Source organism: Myotis nattereri (assembly GCF_964212035.1).
Source record: "Myotis nattereri genome assembly, chromosome: 2".
Taxonomy (NCBI): Eukaryota; Metazoa; Chordata; class Mammalia; order Chiroptera; family Vespertilionidae; genus Myotis; species Myotis nattereri.
This window is the reverse complement of record NC_138076.1, coordinates 29480860-29499261: the sequence shown is the minus strand read 5'-3', so window position 1 is coordinate 29499261 and position 18402 is coordinate 29480860. Positions and strand designations below refer to the sequence as shown.

At 48.1% G+C, this 18402-nt stretch overlaps 1 protein-coding gene across 2 annotated transcripts in view; it reads left to right on the top strand.

The window, feature by feature from the left end:
• Positions 1-18402, top strand: part of ATP11A (ATPase phospholipid transporting 11A) — a gene marked incomplete at its 3' end in the record, with an annotated part of 139726 nt that overhangs the window by 93796 nt on the left and 27528 nt on the right. For both annotated transcript variants that reach the window (XM_081085073.1, XM_081085072.1), the window contains exons 9-17: positions 653-717; positions 1375-1456; positions 2936-3086; positions 5069-5266; positions 6861-7034; positions 8278-8441; positions 10240-10311; positions 11662-11735; positions 16630-16733. In XM_081085073.1, the coding sequence (XP_080941199.1) occupies positions 653-717; positions 1375-1456; positions 2936-3086; positions 5069-5266; positions 6861-7034; positions 8278-8441; positions 10240-10311; positions 11662-11735; positions 16630-16733 (1084 nt within the window). The remainder of the gene's footprint in view (positions 1-652; positions 718-1374; positions 1457-2935; positions 3087-5068; positions 5267-6860; positions 7035-8277; positions 8442-10239; positions 10312-11661; positions 11736-16629; positions 16734-18402) is intronic.

Sequence of the window (18402 nt, the reverse complement as noted above, 5' to 3'; positions counted from 1 at the left end):
CACAGCTTTTTAACCTATTCATTTACTGATGGGCACCAGCCCTCACCTTTAAAGTGTGATTGTATTCCATGAGACACACTGAGTGATAGACACAGGACGTGATAGAAGTGGCTTGATGCCACATGACTCAGAGGCACCACCCTTTCACTTTTCCAGAACATTTGGGGGTCCTCCCGTCCAGGGGTCCTGAAACCTGATACTTGTTAGGAGCAGGTTTGATTCCGTCTGTCAAGGTGACTCTTCAGGCAAGTTGTCCGGTGCTGCTGATGGCACTGATGCAGGGACCCCACTTGTCAGCCCACCACTCTCACAAGCGATCGCCAATAGAATGTTGTTAAAATGTTCAGACCTGGCTCGGTAGGTCTGGGAGCCTGCTGACATGTGCCGCACCAGGAGAGCAGGTGCCCGCGGAGCTAGAACTCTGTAAAATTCTTCCAGCAGAGCGGGTTCTTAACCTCCGGCAGGCAGGGGTCACACACGCTGTTCCATGGACCCAGGCTGACTTTTCTCATCCGAATATAAGCAAATCTACATTTAAACGACTTCCTCTTACAATGAAGTCTGTTAGGCAAGTGAGTTGACTTTCACCTTGTAGCATGCCTCTCACCATGGTTTCTCCACTGCCTGGTTCTGGTCATTCTTGTCTTTACAGGCCATTAGGATCGGAAAACGTGCTTCTTAGAGGAGCCACACTAAAGAACACTGAGAAAATCTTCGGTAAATATTTTAATTAGTGAATCACTAATCATAGCCTCTAAAATTAAGGGTATGTTAAGTAATTACAATGGTGGTACCATGAAAGCATCTTCTGTACTTTGAAGTACTTTAGACTTGATGACAGCAATAATTCTGCATCACTAAGAAGAGCAGTATTGATGTATAACTGCAATCCATAAAGCAGTGACATCGGAGGATATTGCTTATATATTAAGTGCCTACAGATTTTGGCTCAGAAACAAAGTTAATCCATGAAAGAATCCACACAGTATATTTTGTAACTATTTTTTTAGTGACTTTATTTCTTTACTAGTATCTCCCATTTCTGTGTGGGTTATATTTTATGTTTTAATTAAAATAAATTTTTAATTAAAATTGCTGTACCCTTTTGTGGGAAAACCCAAATTATTAAAATCTGAGCTTTATAAAAAATACAGATTGTTCTCTGTTGCAGGAAATTTTCTTTAAAAAAGTACTTCTTCAGTCTAAAGAGCCCTATTGTGTGACTCTGTTTATGAACAGCTAGCTTGCCTAGTGAAATAAAAAATATAACTCCTTTTACCCCAAATTCCATTTTCACCATAGCTGTGTGTAACTTACTATGTAAAGGCAAATACAGTTGTGTTACTGTTCTGACATTTATTCTCTACTTTACAGGTGTTGCTATTTATACGGGCATGGAAACCAAGATGGCATTAAATTATCAATCAAAATCCCAGAAACGATCCGCTGTAGAAAAGTAAGGTTCAGTCCCCAGTGTGTGAAGTGGGTAAAAATCTGTGACTTAGGAGACCAAACCATAGTAGATATGAAAACACTTTTCTCTTGGCCTGGTTAGCAATTCCTTCATGGTGTCTAGATGGACAGTGGAGCTGATTACTTAGATTGACTGTCTTATTTCGGTGTGTGTGTGTGGCGGGGGGGTGTGTGAATGGCCACACACCTTCAGCCCATGTGGCTCCCTCATGTGGACACCCCGGACACCCCAAAGTCCCAGTTTGAAGTCATTTGCAGTTTCCCAACAGTTCCTCCCATCATTTCCTGAAAAAGTCAAAGTTGGGTCATTTTTAATTTGGGGTATTGAAACCACATGTTTTCCTGAGCAAAGCATTAGCAGGGAGAACAGAGTCTTCTTTTTATTAAACCATAAAATCTTTGTAAAAATACGTCAAGGAGAGGGTTGAATTTGTAAGAAAATGTGGCCCAGATTTTTTCTGTCTTTGCGTCTTGTTAAAGTGTTTCCGCAACTTGCAGTGGGCCGCGGAGCGGTTGCAGTTTTTTTAACAGAGAGATGTGTGCTGCTCTCAGGCTTGGGGGGAAGACCGTCAGGGTGCCTCCGGCCCCCTCTCGGAATGCCAGTCTTGAAATGTGATCCTGGCCTCATCAAATACCAAAATGCAGACTTGGCTCCTAAGCAAGAATGCTTTGTTTCCAGATGTCACATTGACAAATAGGTTTCAGAAATAGGTTTTGGAAAATCGCCCCTCCTTCGTGAGGTCTGCTAAGACCTTGGCTACAGATTGAACATTATTCTGACGCAGAGGGCATTTCTTTCTTTGTTGACTTCCCTCCTTCCCTCCTCCCTTCCTGGTGGTCCGCTCTAAATCCAGAACTCATTGGTTGATGCTTAAAGGTAGAAGGAATTTATTTCTGGATGTTCTTTAAATGATAGAGTCCTAGAACATACAGAAACCTTTGTCAGCAACGCGGTTGTGTGGAGTCTCTCTCCTGTTTACAAAACTTGCCTTTACTGAGCTGTTTTCCTTGTGGTGTCTCAGGGGTGGGCAAACTTTTTGACTCGAGGGCCACAGTGGGTTCTTAAACTGGACTGGAGGGCCGGAACAAAAGCATGGATGGAGTGTTTGTGTGAACTAATACATGTTAACACTGCTGCTGGTGAAGGAGCAGAGGGGAGAGCAAGAGAACCCTCCGCTCATTCGGCTCCGCGGGCCGGATGGAACAGCCAAATGGGCTGCGGGCCGTAGTTTGCCCATGGCTGGTCTAGAATCACACACCAGTGACCATGGAGGAGACTCAGAAATGAGCGTACGTTATTTTCACTGTCAGTGGATTGGGAGAGGGGTCTTCTAAGGGCACTCATTTCTGTGCCATTTATTCCTGATCTGCTTTGTCACAATGTGTTCACCTCGACACAGGTGTGCAGCTCCCCATTCTTCAGGGAGCAATGGCTAAGTAACCATTACCTCTTGTGTTTTAGATCAATGAATGTGTTCCTCATAGTATACCTCTGCATTCTCATCAGCAAAGCGCTGATAAATACTGTCCTGAAGTACGTGTGGCAGAGTGAACCATCCCGAGATGAGCCGTGGTATAATCAGAAAACCGAAGCAGAAAGACAGAGGAACCTGGTATGGACACTGACTTCCTTTGCAGTGATCAACAATGCCTGTGGGCTGCTGTTGTGAAAATGTGTTAACATGATGAAGTTGCGGTTGATCCAATCTTTATAATAAGTACATGCACTGATATGGAAAGCATTGGTTGCCTCTCTAGCTGCAGATACTGGTTGCTTTTGCTTTCTTTGGATTTGAATATCCAAGTCTGGAGAGGTATTAGTTCCCATAGTACAGTCATATGGATGCGCCTTAAATGCTTTTGGTGTTTCCAGAACCCAGAGCAGTGTCTATACTTAGAGGATGCTCAGTGAATGCTCATTAATGATTGTGAGGTAAATGGTACTTACTTATGGTACATCTGTGGACAAAAACAAGAGACAATTATATGGAAACTAGGGTAAGAATTACTTTCATTTTTCAAATGAGAAATGTTTATCAAAAGTATTTTGCCCAAAACCAGTATATTAAAATAATTTGATCGAACCTCTTCTACTTAAAACAGTATAGTTTTCTGGTTGGGCCCAGTGAGTCCAGACCTGAGCCATGTGCAACTCTATACCAGTGTCCACTCAGTATAGAGTGGAGTTGTGTGCAAATCCAGACCAGTATCTACTCAGTGCAGGCCAGAGCTGAGTGTAAACTCCAACCAGGGCCCACTGCGTCCAGAACAGGTCTAGAACAAATCCCAGACCAGGGTCCACTGAGTCCAGAGCAGGTATGGAACCAATCCAGACCAGGGCCCACTGCGTCCAGAGCAGGTATGGAACCAATCCAGACCAGGGCCCACTGCATCCAGAGCAGATGTGGAACCAATCCAGACCAGGGCCCACTGCGCCCAGAGCAGGTGTGGAACCAATCCAGACCAGGGCCCACTGCGTCCAGAGCAGGTATGGAACCAATCCAGACCAGGGCCCACTGCATCCAGAGCAGATGTGGAACCAATCCAGACCAGGGCCCACTGCGCCCAGAGCAGGTGTGGAACCAATCCAGACCAGGGCCCACTGCATCCAGAGCAGGTGTGGAACCAATCCAGACTAGGGCCCACTGCATCCAGAGCAGATGTGGAACCAATCCAGACTAGGGCCCACTGAGTCCAGAGCAGGTGTGGAACCAATCCAGACCAGGGCCCACTGCGCCCAGAGCAGGTGTGGAACCAATCCAGACCAGGGCCCACTGCGTCCAGAGCAGGTGTGGAACCAATCCAGACCAGGGCCCACTGCGCCCAGAGCAGGTCTAGAACAAATCCCAAACCAGGGCCCACTGCGTCCAGAGCAGGTCTAGAACAAGTCCCAGACCAGGGCCCACTGCGCCCAGAGCAGGTCTAGAACAAGTCCCAGACCAGGGCCCACTGCGTCCAGAGCAGATGTGGAACCAATCCACACCAGGGCCCACAGCGTCCAGAGCAGGTGTGGAACCAATCCAGACCAAGGCCCACTGTGTCCAGAGCAGGTCTAGAACAAGTCCCAGACCAGGGCCCACTGCGTCCAGACTAGGATTTATGCAAATCGAGACTAGGGTCCCTGCTTCTTTCCTGTGTTTAATTGGGCCTCCATAAAACTAAATGGCTTAGAGACAAGAACAGACTATATAGAAAAATCTTTGTATCAGACTGATGGTTTTGGCATCTGTGGGTTATTACAGAGTCAGTTGGTCATTTGTCAGAGTCTCAAAGGAAACTTGGGATACTCCCAGTGTAAAGTTTCCTACTGGCTCTCAGCGGGGAGGCCTCCTGTCTCCTGGCAAAGTGACTGTCTAACAGGTGACTTAATCCTTCCCCCTCCTCAGCCCAGAGGCCTGGCTGCCCTGAGGCCATTGCAGCACTAAAATTAAGTGACAGGCAAGTCATCCAATGGCCGCTGCAGCCCCTGAATGAACCGCATCTTTGGATTTGAAATACTTGTATTTAAAATCTGCGCTTGGGTGGTTTGTGCCTAAGCTTTAAATAGTTGTGATGTTGGTGTGAGGATGTGGGAAATCACGCGATGTTCTCTCAGTTTCTCAGGGCGTTCACGGACTTCCTGGCCTTCATGGTTCTGTTCAACTACATCATCCCCGTGTCCATGTACGTCACGGTGGAGATGCAGAAGTTCCTTGGCTCGTATTTCATCACCTGGGATGAAGAAATGTTTGACGAGGACATGGGCGAAGGGCCTCTGGTCAACACCTCGGATTTAAACGAAGAGTTAGGACAGGTCAGTGTCTTCTGAAGTGTCTCATAATCTTGTGAGGGCCGAGTCCCTCCATTTTATGTTCCCAGGTATCTAGATTCTAAATGATTCCTATCACGCAGGCAAATCATCCAGATGGCCAGATGACAACTTTTCCATTTTAATTAGTGCAGAGAGATAGAACCTGTACCTGGGGAAAGACAACAACAAAATTGTTAGTTTGTGTGTGTTTTTTAACTTGTATGACAGTTGGTAGTGCTTTTATAGTTATAGTCATGCAAAATTAATTACATTAACTGGTTGAGACATGCTCATCCGTAGCCTAAATGGTGCTCATGCTGTGAACCAAGGTGTAGGGGTAAAGGTGAGGTAACGTGTATTGAGTACCTGCTGCATAGGCATTGCACTGGGCTCGCTTCCATGATTTCCTTCAGTTCTGACACTGAGCCTGTTGTCCTCATTTTAAAGACGAGCAAAGTGGGACCCTGGGGAGTTTCAGTAGCTGGATGTATTGCAGGGTTCAAAACCCCTGCATAGAAATCCTGCTCCACAGTGCTGACTTCATGGCCTGGTGCAGGTGCGTGAGCACTGTGCCACTGAGCGTCTCAATCTGTAAAATGGGCATAAGGAAGGCGCCTGCCTTGCCAGAGTGCAGTGGGGATTGAATGAGGTAACAGTGATGAGGCCCCCATCACAGTGTCTAATGGAACCGCCACGGGCAGGAGTCATTGTCACCCGGAATCGCCTGGATGGGGGGGCGGAGCCCATACTGGGGAGAGGCCTGTCCCCCTGACCTCGCCTTGGTCCTCTGGCTTCAGTGGGAGCCTTCCCACTGCCCCAGTCTAACCTTTCCCCGGCCTTTTTGTTGCATGAAAGAGCATTTGATAAACGCTAAGTTATTTTTGTTACAGGAAGAAATTTTGAGTAGGTTTTTTTTTATATAAACATCTGTTTTCAACTAGTAGCTGAAATCCACTCCCTTGTGCCCCAAAACATTGGTCTGAAAATAGATGGTTAGACGCTGATAGCTGCCTACTGCTTCACCTCCTCAGGGCAAGGATACTTGTTACTAAGAGATGATATTTTGCTTGTTCATGAGTTTGACCTTCAAATCATTCCTCTGGGACACTCCACACCCCTCGTGGAGTACTGTCTCAGTCAGCAATGTGCAAATTGTAAGTTGGTGGCTCAGTATTAGAATACCTTCGCCTCCATGGGGTTCATTTCCTTTGCAATAGTAAATGACGTATTTTGTACATTCCGGAGAAATTCACAGAGGAAAAAATATTTTTCTGTAACAAGATAAACAGAGAGCTGTGTTCAGTGCAGCAGGTTACTCTGCCTCAGAGCAAGGCTAGGAACAACTTTATGACACAGGAGCTCCAGAGATGGGTGGAGAGGCTTGTTGTGGAGGAGGGAACATGGTGAAATATTCATTGTTAGTGTGGATCCTCACTTTGAAAAAAGTCAGGTACCTGGTGAAGGGGCAGGTTTGGGGTAAACCACGATGTTAGGAATCACAGCTGCCTGGGGTCTGAGGCAGCCTGCCGCTCCTCCTCCCCTTGGAGAGGGGCGTGTGGGTCCTAGCCAGCACCCCAGCCACGCCTCGTGTCCGCAGGTGGAGTACATCTTCACAGACAAGACTGGGACGCTCACCGAGAACAACATGGAGTTCAAGGAGTGCTGCATTGAGGGCCACGTCTACGTGCCGCACGTCATCTGCAACGGGCAGGTTCTCCCCGGCGCCACCGGCATCGACATGATTGACTCCTCCCCGGGGGTCAGTGGGAGGGTAGGTGTTTGACTTTTGGACCAACACTGTCGCATTGTCTCTGTTCACAAGGTAGCCTGGTATCCCCTCTGGTCTGGGGTCCAGGAAGGACATCAATCTTCCAGTGACTTGAGTGAGAAGAATGGTAAGATGCCACCATTTCCCACCAGTTCATCTGGCCAGTCACATCATGTTAGGAACAGCTTTAAAAATGTAGATGAGCAGGAAAACGGTCAGCTGTGAGCAAAGTGACCTGCATACCACATGTGCTTGTACTATACACATGCTCACACTCATACCCAAACCCACATGCACACACATGCGAGCTCACATGCACATATGTGCACATAGACATGCACACAGAGACCCATGCCCCATACTCACACATGCATATATGATGTACTTACAGACTATGCACATGTAGATATACCCCACACACATATCCTCATATGTGTGCACACAGGTAGAGACCACACACACAATGCACTCACACACAGAGACATGCACTCACATACACCAAATGCGGTGGCTTCAGAGCTCAGCATTTCTAGGAGGCAGCCGTGACCCTCAGCTGTGGTCAGCCAGGACACCATTCCAGAATGCTTGGTGACCGCAGAGTCCTGTGTGGTGTCCCCGAGGGCACCAAGGATGGCTGCTTTAGTGGGCTGGGCCGTGACTGCCTGTTGTGACCAAGCGAACCACCCACACACACACATGCTTCAGGTGATTTCACCCAGTCTGAGAGGAGCGGACAGGTGGTCTATGGCCTTCATGAGGTGCTCCACAGGCATTGCACCCTCTGGCTATTTGCTGGACTCCCCTGCCTAGCACATGTGATGCAAGTCTAGCCCTCCTTGGCCCCCCTCAGCCATGGTGATATCCCAGAACCCCTGAGAAAGCTTCCTGGAGTCCCCAGGGAACCCAGGCTCCTGGAGGCCCTGCATGGCAGCCTCCGCTGGCCCAAGGCTCCGCCCAGCCGTGTTCTCCTCTTGTGACCTTGAACCAGTCACCTCCTCTCACTACATTCATTTCCTTTCCGTCTTCATAGCCCATTGGTCTTGATCGTAGCTACTGTGGAAGTGCTCAAGAATGAACAAAAGCCACAGTTACACTCTACCTTCTGACTACCAGAGGCAAAACTAATACTCCCTAACCCTTAAGAGTTGCATGTCCTGCTTTATTGTTTATTGTCTTCTGTTTGGTTTCCTCCTCCTTTAAGCCGATATGCCATAGATGTGTGCGTTTCTGTCCTGCATTTCTATAGGAGCGAGAAGAGCTGTTTTTCCGGGCCCTCTGCCTGTGCCACACCGTCCAGGTGAAGGACGACGATGACGTGGACGGGCCCAGGAAGTCACCAGACTCAGGGAAATCCTGTGTGTACATATCGTCCTCGCCCGATGAGGTGGCCTTAGTGGAGGGTGTCCAGAGGTACGTCTCTGGCTGCACGCGAGTCTGGTCTCAGCTGTGAGGGGTGGGCTGAGCTGGTCCTGGAGTTCTTTTCCACCCCAACAATGTACTCCTCCTGGACTCACACTGGGCCTGCCCTGAGTCAGGCCCCTGTGCCTGGGAGGCTTACTGAGGGGTGAGCTGAGCAGGTACTGCCTTTGTCACCTGCAACGGGCAGGTTCTCCCTGGCGTCTCAGTGTCCCCTTGACCTCCACAACCTGCCATCAGCGTGAGAAGCAGCTTGGTCCCTTCTGCCAGTGTTTGTCACTGTCGTACATGGGTAGTTTTTCCTCCTCACTTCTTCAGTAAGAAGGTTAGAGGCCTTTCCAAGTCATCACAAGCTTTTAATGATGCAAGCAACCTTAGACACCCTCATGAAAAGTCTTCCTCATCCATCCTAAAGAATTGATGTCAAGCAACTTTTTCCCAAAGTCACACAACATGAAGAGGGATTAGGTGGGGTGCTGGGGTTTTCTTTACCGTTAGCTTCCCTATCTTTGTACCCTATCATATTAAGTCTGTGTGCTTCTTGCACCCTCCCTCCTTCAGTATCTTTTTATTGGGAGTGTTTGCTGCCTCATGACATGCAGCATTTAAGCAAACACTTGGAAAAGTACATTAAATATTCCAGATATGTGGCATAATTTCAAGTCAAGGGAAATGTTCTTCTAATGATCACAGCTTACAATTCAAATTTAACACGAATGGTACTAATTTTCCCTCTTTGCTGCCTTTGATAAGTGGGTGTTGAACACCTCTCCTCTAATTAGAAGAGTGTTTTAATTGTTGACTAAACTAATGTATGTTTCCCATGCAGTTTGAATAGTGACATAAGTATGTAAATCATGTCAGTTATTAAGTGCATAAATCCACACGTACATATAGGAGACTTCTCAAAGCCAGATTTCTCTCTTCTTGGAAAATGTGTGTTCAGAAATTAAGCCACATTCAGTCATTGATATCAGAAGTGAGGACAGGCTGCTCCTGCCTGTTATTCTAGACTCACCTTCTAAGAAGCCTTTCCTTCAGCTGCCCCCCAACCCCCCAGCTCCTGCCGGGATGGGGCCCCAAGTTCCCATGGTTCCTTCCTACCATTATGGCGCCATGCTATGTCATTAGGTTGATACCTTTCACCTCCCACGCTGTCAGGTCCTGGAATCCAGAAGCCACGCCCTCTTGCTGCCCCCACTCCGGGCATGTGCCTAACAGCCCATGGCTCCACCTGTGTGCAGTGGAGGAGGAGGGTGTTAGAGTAAGGGCTCTGAAGACATTGTTGCCTGGCAGCCTGCTCTAGAGCTAGTGTCCTCATCAGTGAAGTGAGAGCTGGTCTGGACAATGACAGTCTCTCAGGGTCCTTCTGATTCTGACATGTAACCTCTACGGAACAACCCCACTGATCAGTGAGTAAAACTGGGTCAGTATAGCCAGGGACTAGTCCACACCCCTGCTGTCTTTCTGAAACCTGTTAATACCTACCAGTAAGAATGGGCCTCACCACTGTGGTGCTTAGGAGGGTAAGTCAGAAATTCATTTGGTCCTTGGAGAATTTTTGTGAGATGGTAAGTTCAGTATTATAATTTCCTAAGTTTATAATTCAGTTTACTTCCTCTGTTTTACCAGGAGTATTTCTTTTTCGAAAAGAAAGCTTTACCAGAATGTAAAACACATCGCTTCTCGGCCTTTTGGCTAAGATCAAGTGCAGAATGTAAAACAAATATTTTATTGAAAGTGGAATACCAAAATTTCAAATTAACCACTGGGTTTGCCTTCTCTTCTACAGACTTGGTTTTACATACCTACGGCTAAAGGATAACCACATGGAGATATTAAATAGGGATAATTACATTGAAAGGTAAGAATATTGTACATTATATTGTGATGTAATACAGAATTGTTTTACAAGGTGTGAGTAAGTTAAATGTTTGACCAAATACAGCAGGCTAATTTTTAAGCTGATAATGTTGTATGGCTGGAGAATGAGGTTATGGATAAACTTGGCAGAAAAAAGGTTCCCCACCCCTGCCTTGGGGCTTCAGAGGGGAGCTCGTTCACAGGATGATAGGAAGAGCAGGTATTCAGTAACTAGATGTTTACCTTGCCATAGAGATAGATAAAAAATGTTATTTCTGGTGATAGCTCTTAGTTTTTAAAATCCTTGTTTTGTTTTCATTGATTTAGAGAGGGGCGGGGGGGATCAGTGTGTGAGAAAAACATCGATTGGTTGCCTCCTGTCTGCACCTGTATATGCCCTGACTCAAATTCAAACCCACAGCCTTTTGGTGTATGGTACAACACTCCAACCGACTGAGCCACCTGGTCAGGGATGGTGATCGCTCTTATTATGGGCAAGGCCCCTAATTTAAATTATTTAAGGGAGAGGTAGAAGTTTCTCATGAGCCTGCAAGGTCTCGATTGTCTTCAGCTCAAAGTAATCCACCCACCTGCCAAAGTGGCACCTCTTGGGGAGGCCAGTTCTGAACACCGTCCTCAGCTTGTGAGCGGGGATTGACATCACAGAAGTTTCACAGTCACTTCTGAGCCACTGGCTGGAGTCTCTAGACCCTAAGGAGTTTTCAGAGGTAATGTCAGCAGTGGCTCAGCTGTTCTCAAAGTTTCAAACTCCAGACAGAAATCATGAGTCTTCTGATGACTTTTATGAATTTAAAGGACACTGGTTTATTCTCAGGGATCAAAAGCTCTAATACAACCTGTGGATCTGTGTGCAACAGAATTTAGGAAGGTAAATCAGCACATAAGATAGATCGTTTTTTTGATGCACAAACTCCATGAGCACTTGTAATGCAGGCTGGGGGTGGGAGGCGGATATCCAAGACCAGGATCCTAGTGGTGAGATGAGAGCCCGGCCTCAGCCGCCCTCTGTCCCCGATGAGTACTGGTGGCAGCAGCGTGGAGCAGATCACCAGTCACATGAATCCAGACATTCCCCTGTGTCTGGAGGAAACTGCCCTACCTCCAGATTCTCCCTCCCCCCCTCCCCCCCAACCCCAGAGAGCTGCTATCAGCGGTGCCCTCCAGGCAGAGGTGGGGTAGGGCATGGATGGAGGTGACCTTTTCAAAGCCCTGGGCGTGGTGGGGAGGGACTGCTCCAGACATTCCTCTGTGGAAAGGCTGATAAATACGCAGATTTTATGACATACAGAGCCAGATGGGTACTAAAGACAAATTTTCATCTATTTTTCAGGTTTGAATTGCTGGAAATTTTGAGTTTTGACTCAGTAAGAAGGAGAATGAGTGTAATTGTAAAATCTGATACAGGTAGAAATTTATTTTTCTTTGTTGTCTTAAATTATACATTGTGCTTGTGTTTTATTCTGATGCTCACATTCTTCAGGAGCTTTAAAGATTTAACTGTTTTCTTTTTTAAAAAAACAGCACATAGATGAAACAACTATAGGTCGCACAGCCCCTCACACCCCTTGCAGGTCGCACAGCCCCTCACACCCCCTGCAGGTCGCACAGCCCCTCACACCCCCTGCAGGTCGCACAGCCCCTCACACCCCCTGCAGGTCGCACAGCCCCTAGGTCGCACAGCCCCTCACACCCCTTGCAGGTCGCACAGCCCCTCACACCCACTGCAGGTCGCACAGCCCCTCACACCCCCTGCAGGTCGCACAGCCCCTCACACCCACTGCAGGTCCCACAGCCCCTCACACCCCCTGCAGGTCCCACAGCCCCTCACACCCCCTGCAGGTCCCACAGCCCCTCACACCCCCTGCAGGTCGCACAGCCCCTCACACCCACTGCAGGTCGCACAGCCCCTCACACCCCCTGCAGGTCGCACAGCCCCTCACACCCACTGCAGGTTGCACAGCCCCTCACACCCCCTGCAGGTCGCACAGCCCCTCACACCCACTGCAGGTCGCACAGCCCCTCACACCCCCTGCAGGTCGCACAGCCCCTCACACCCCCTGCAGGCCGCACAGCCCCTCACACCCACTGCAGGTCGCACAGCCCCTCACACCCCCTGCAGGTCGCACAGCCCCTCACACCCACTGCAGGTGACTTCACTCCTCAGCTCCTCTGCTCCTGTTTCTCTCCCAGGCGCCTTGGGCTGACGACAAGGCCTGCAGAGCCTAGCTCCCCAGTGTCTCTTCCTCCCCCTCCTTTCATTCCTCTCACACAGCTCCTGCTTCCCAAGGTCTCCATCTGCAGTCTCTGCCTTTCTATCACCCTGCCACCATGTCGGTCTTCTTAAGGCCCTCGAACGCTCGCTGTCCTGGCGGGGCCTGGTGATTCCTGTTCGGTTTCAGGCCGCCACACCTTCCCAGGGTTTCTTCATGGAAGCCCTGAGCTGCCTTCCTAGCAACCTCAGAATGTGCGCAGCATGGACTGTTTCAGCGGGAGGCCCTCCACCTGGTGGGGAGTTTTCTACCTGAAGTTCTCTACCTGGCGGGGACTTTTACACTTAGAAGCCCTCTTGCTCGTTTGAACTGTTCCAAGGACAGCTCAACAGCCACCTGGTAGGAAGCCTGTCCTGGTTGCCTCAGTCAGATGAGCTGCTTGTCTTCTGACCTGGCTAGACTGCAAGCATCCTAAATGCAGAACCGAAGCTTTTCTCAGCAGTATATCCACCACAGCACTACCAGTGCCTGCTCAATACATACTAAGTTCAATTTACGAATGCACCTTCAAAATGCATTTTATCAAGAGTTGTGGGATCTTGTTCTATTTGGTTTCTTAAAACTAGGTAATACCAGGCTATGTTTATCTCTTTGGAAACTTGCAGCCGCTACCCTACAACTAAACAGACTCAGCCTAAAATAGTGACCTGAGGGCATGCTGGGGAATTTTATGTCAGTGCTTATCTAGCACTCATGTGGAGAGAATTTCATTTCAATGGGGAGTAAATAAACAAAGCACCTTTCATTAAACAGAGGCATTCTGACTATCTTCTGATAGAACCAGCAATACCTTGTTTTCTCCTCTAAGGCCATGGGGGTTGCCGAAGGCCTGTCTGCCCTGTGCGACATTTTTCACAGAGTGGAGCTCCATGTGCTGGATGCTGAGCCTGGTGGCAGTGCCCCAGCTGTCCTGGGAGCTGGGCTGGCTGTCGTAGAGCTGGATCTCTCTCTCTCTTTTTTTAAAATATATTTTTATTGCTTTCAGAGAGGAAGAGGGAGAGAGAGAGAGAAACATCAATGATGAGAATCATTGACCAGCTGCCTCCTGCACGCTTCCTGCTAGGAATCAAGCCTGCAACCCGGGCATGTGCAACTGGGAATCTAACCATGACCTCCTGGTTCATAGGTCGATGCTCAACCACGGAGCTGTGCCAGTCGGGCCAAAGCTCTTATCCACATGCTTCCCTCCCCTCTGAACCAGCTTATCCTACGTGGATAAGAGTGGGCTCTACCAGGGAGACTTGCCCTAAATATCATGGGACATAAAATAGTTTATAGTATGAACACTGCCCATACACATGGAAACAGATTTTACCAGTGGGATCAGCAGGACATGGGAAGCAGACAGATCATGATGTTTGAAACAATTCAGGTCAATGTGCTAACGCTTGCCCAAGTGCACACGGTTATTTCACTGTGCACAAATGAAGGACTCTCCTGCGAGTTGAAGCCATTCAGATTTTTCCAAAAGAAAGGCATGGCATTGTGGAAATCTTTTTGTCTTGATATTTTCCCCCTTACAAATGTGAAGTCTAGGAGCTGAATCATGCAGCAGCCCTGAGCCTGCAGTAATGATCACAGTTTCAGGAAGCAATGCATCCGTTACCCACAAACCGTCTCCTGCCCCACCTATGCATTCTCCTGCACTGCATGGTCACAGTGCTGGTACCCACGGGATGTACCGCGGAATCTTCCTTATCAACTTCCATTTACCATCAAAAAGGGCATCACGAGAGCTTGAAAGGGAGCGGGGTCACATTAAGAATGTATGCCCAAGGCATCCACGTCATTAGAATAGCTCTTCCACGGGATATCTACATATTTCCGAAGGCATCTTTGAGGAACTGTGGGCTTAGAGGGGAGACAGTCATGCCATCTGACCTGGCCACTGCATCAATTCATTGTAAGAGAAGTTTGAATATTTAATTCAACAAGTTGTTCTCTAATTAGTAACACCTCCCCGGAGATGACACTGATTGCACTGGTTTTACAGCTTAATGGACCCTTGACTCCATTAGGGGAGACTGGAGACTATAGGCCATGACAGCCAGTTAACAACTTGAATTTCTTGCTGAGAGCTCTCCGCTGAGAAGTGTCCCACAGCATGCTCTTCTGTAGCTTAGCATCAGGTCACCTGTGTGGGCTGCTGCAGGTTAGGATCACCTCACCTGTGTGCTGAATATCTTATTTATCACCTGTGTATGCACCGCTCTGCATTAGTAGCTGCCTGCTTGCTTACAAACTTGGAAAATAAGGTCTAAAGCTGGTGCCAAATAGTGTCTGCTCTTGTCTTTGAAGATTATATTGTGCTTTATATTGTGGGTATTTTTTAATCCAAGTCTCTCCTCACCCATATCTTAAGACTGAACTTGTTCCATATCTCAAGTGGGCATTGAGGACTCAACAAGTTGAGACAGTAAAGAATTTAAGCCTTTTACAAGCCATTGCTATGAATCACCATGATTTTCCTAGAAAAAGAAATGTATTATTGTTTAAGGAGGTATCTTTATGTCATCTGGACTACAGTTCTTGCTCCAAGCTGTATCTGATGACATAGGAACACTGGCTAGAAATTGTCTGGCAGACGGGAATGAATTCTGACATCAGGTGGTTGGTATGTGACTAAGAATCCCAGGTCACAGACCTGGGCAGTCGCATGGGCGTCTTCTAGGGATGGGACTTCCTGCTCTGGTGGATTCCTACTCCGAGTGGCTGGCCATGCTCCCAGGTCTGTCCCAGCCTCTGCTCAGCCACAGCTCAGGTCATGTACTGGCAACACAGACATCACCAGACACCATCCTTTCTGGCCAAAGGTTGACGTTACCCTTGGCTTAATTTCATGACTTGTGTGAGCATAAATTGTGCTGTATTTTTAATGTTTTCACTGTGTGTATCCCAGGAGTTAGTTCTTTCTGGGACCAAGGAAATAAGCCAAGGTGCACTATGCATACTGTAACTGAGTACATGAATGGGCCTGGCTGGGTTCCCCGTGCACCAGCTGGTATGGTCCCCCTAGCCCCTGCACACAGCCCCTCCCTGACCGCCCCACTTGGGGCATTGCTGTGGTGGGACCATTGCCGGCTTCTCCTGGCGCCTCTGGATTGGGTTTCCCAGATGTACTTCTGAGGGCCGTCGGCATCTAGGGTTCCTAGGGATCAACCCCGGGCCAGGGAGCTCAGCATTCGAACTTTCTGTCTGAAGAAAAATAAGAAGACAGCAGTGCCCCTTCTCAAGCCCTGCAGCCTGTGACGGGCTGCCCCAGCTTTTCCCTCCATGAGCTGAATATCAGCAAAGCCCACCTAGCAAAGGGCCCCGTGGCTTTGCAGGCCAGGAGCCTCCACGTCCAAGGGGCCTGTCTTTCAGGGCTGGTTCCTGTCTCTGTTACCTCCTTTTGTCATAGACTAGAGAGTCCCCCTACTTATCTGGAAGATAAAATGGTTTTATCTTGAGGGACGAGTAGCATGCATCTACAGTACAAATATGTGCATAGTAATTGGGACATTACTTGGAAGGTGGGGCCACAATGATAAAACAGACTGTCTTGTAACTCTGGTTGATGGTGACTCAGGTGTTGTATTCTACGTCAAAGTGTGTTTCGTTCTACTGGGTTTTGAAGTTTACCTCCTAGTATTTCACAGATTGTTATCCCCACTTCTGGGTCAGCCACACCCTTCGTTTCCTTACCTCCTCCTGGTCCCAGGGTCATGTCATTGCTCACTCACATCCTAACCTGAGAGAAGGCAGAGTGACAGGAGGCAGGGCACCCTGGAGCCACTTGTTTTCCTTGTTTGTGGCTTTCCTAGGAGGTTTCTAGGGTCGTAAGGATAAAATGAGGCTTTGGGGTGATCTGTAGATTTAATTTTTTCCTGACTTGACATGTTAGCTGATCTATTAAAATCTCCTTTACAGCAGTCTCAGCACTGGTATCCCTGTTTTTGTTTCTTAGTAGCATAGTATGAAAACTAATTTAGTCTTCCCCAAATTGTGATTAAATCAAACATCTTTTTTTTTTCCTTCTTATTTTCTAGGAGAAATTTTTCTCTTTTGCAAAGGAGCAGATTCTTCAATATTTCCCCGAGTAATAGAAGGCAAAGTCGACCAGATCCGAGCCAGAGTGGAGCGGAACGCTGTGGTGAGATGGAGGCTCCGGGGCACGGGTCCCATGGTTCTCCCGGGTCAGGAAGGAAAGACTCCCACTGAGGATGCCATGTGGCTTTAAGAGACACCTTAAAGTCCGAATGGACCACGTGTGCACAACCTGGAAAATCCCCGTCGATTTTCACATGGATAGTGTTCGTACCTGGGTACACCCCCAGCAGGTGGACTCAGGAGCCTGTTCATGTTTTGTTTCCTTTTATTTTGAGGTGGGGGCTGGATTAGTTGGTAGGTGATTATGGGGTCCACATTATAAGCACATTTGTGGTGATTATACTGGAGAAAGATCTTTATGCTGAATTATTTCTAATGATTCCTTTTCAAAAATCAGCCGGCTCTTAGGCTTTCCGTGTGTCTTCACCTGTTTGGTCTTCTTCCCACCTCTCGTTCTGAAGCATAGTCTGCCCTATAAATTCAGTATTGCTCAGTTTTGTCGGCAAATCTGAGCTTTCGAGCTCCCTCTAACCCTCCACCTCCACCCCAGGCTCCAGTTCCCTCTCCAAGGTCTGCTGTGGGTGTGGGACAAGCTGTGTATCTCTGACACAGGGCCTCCTCCCCTCCACATCAGACTGTAAGCCAGTGATGGGTGGCTCTTCATAGACACATCCCCCCGGCTTGACTCTAAATATTATGGCATTAAATGTGTATATTGTCCGAGAAGCATGCTTCTTCCGCTGAGACCACGCGTGCCGGCAGCAGCTGCTGCAGTGGTGAACTCTGTTCAGTGTGGCTGCCATGTGCAAACCCTTTGGCTTCCACTTCGTATTAAAGTGCCGAGTAACACCTACTGGTCCCACAAAGCAGCTGCCGCAGAACCAGCAGGAATCAGTGAATGAGCTGCAGGTTTAAGACTAGGGAACCTTTTGTGTATGGGATCATGAAAATGACAATGGCACAAATTTCTGCTGCCCACCGAGGTGAGGAGCCTGTTGGAATAGAAGATGAAGGACTTCTCTTAAGCACTGAAGTGTACACATGCTGAATGTAGTCCACTTACAGACGACAAATTTTAATACAGGGTGTGCGAGGTGACCCCTGAGGGGCAGCCCCATCTGCAAGTCCTTTCAAAACCATATCTGAAATGACAGCGAGGCCTTTTCCCACTGTGGCCGGATGGCTGTGTGACACCGGCCACACTGATAACCACACAAGTCAGTGCGATAGGCTCTGGACGGGGGATGCTTGTTGCTGAACCCTGGGGTCTCTGCCCAGGATGGGGAGAGGGTGTTCTCTCCCGCCGGGTTCTCCCGCGCACCCCTCCCACTCCTTCAGACGAAAGTCATGTCTGAATGAAAGGAAGTTCATGGAAGCAAAATGGAATTCCGTGTGTTCTATCCAAACAGCGCTGCCTGGGCATCAGGAAAACCCAGACTTTAAAACTCAGGGTTCCCACAGAGTACTATTATGGCATTATGTCTCCTGCTCTAGGGGCTCCTGCAGAAAAGGGTATAAGACTTCCCCCTCCCTGGCCCATTTCTTAACCAGGTGGTCCCTTTCTCTTATAACTGGTTTTAAACTTTCTCTCTACTCTTTAACAACTTGGCTTTCTGACATTAAACTTTTCATCAGGCATTCTGTGTACTCACAGTGCATAGGGGAACATGCTCACTTCTTTCAGATTATGCCACGAGCCTTCTCTCAGCTCC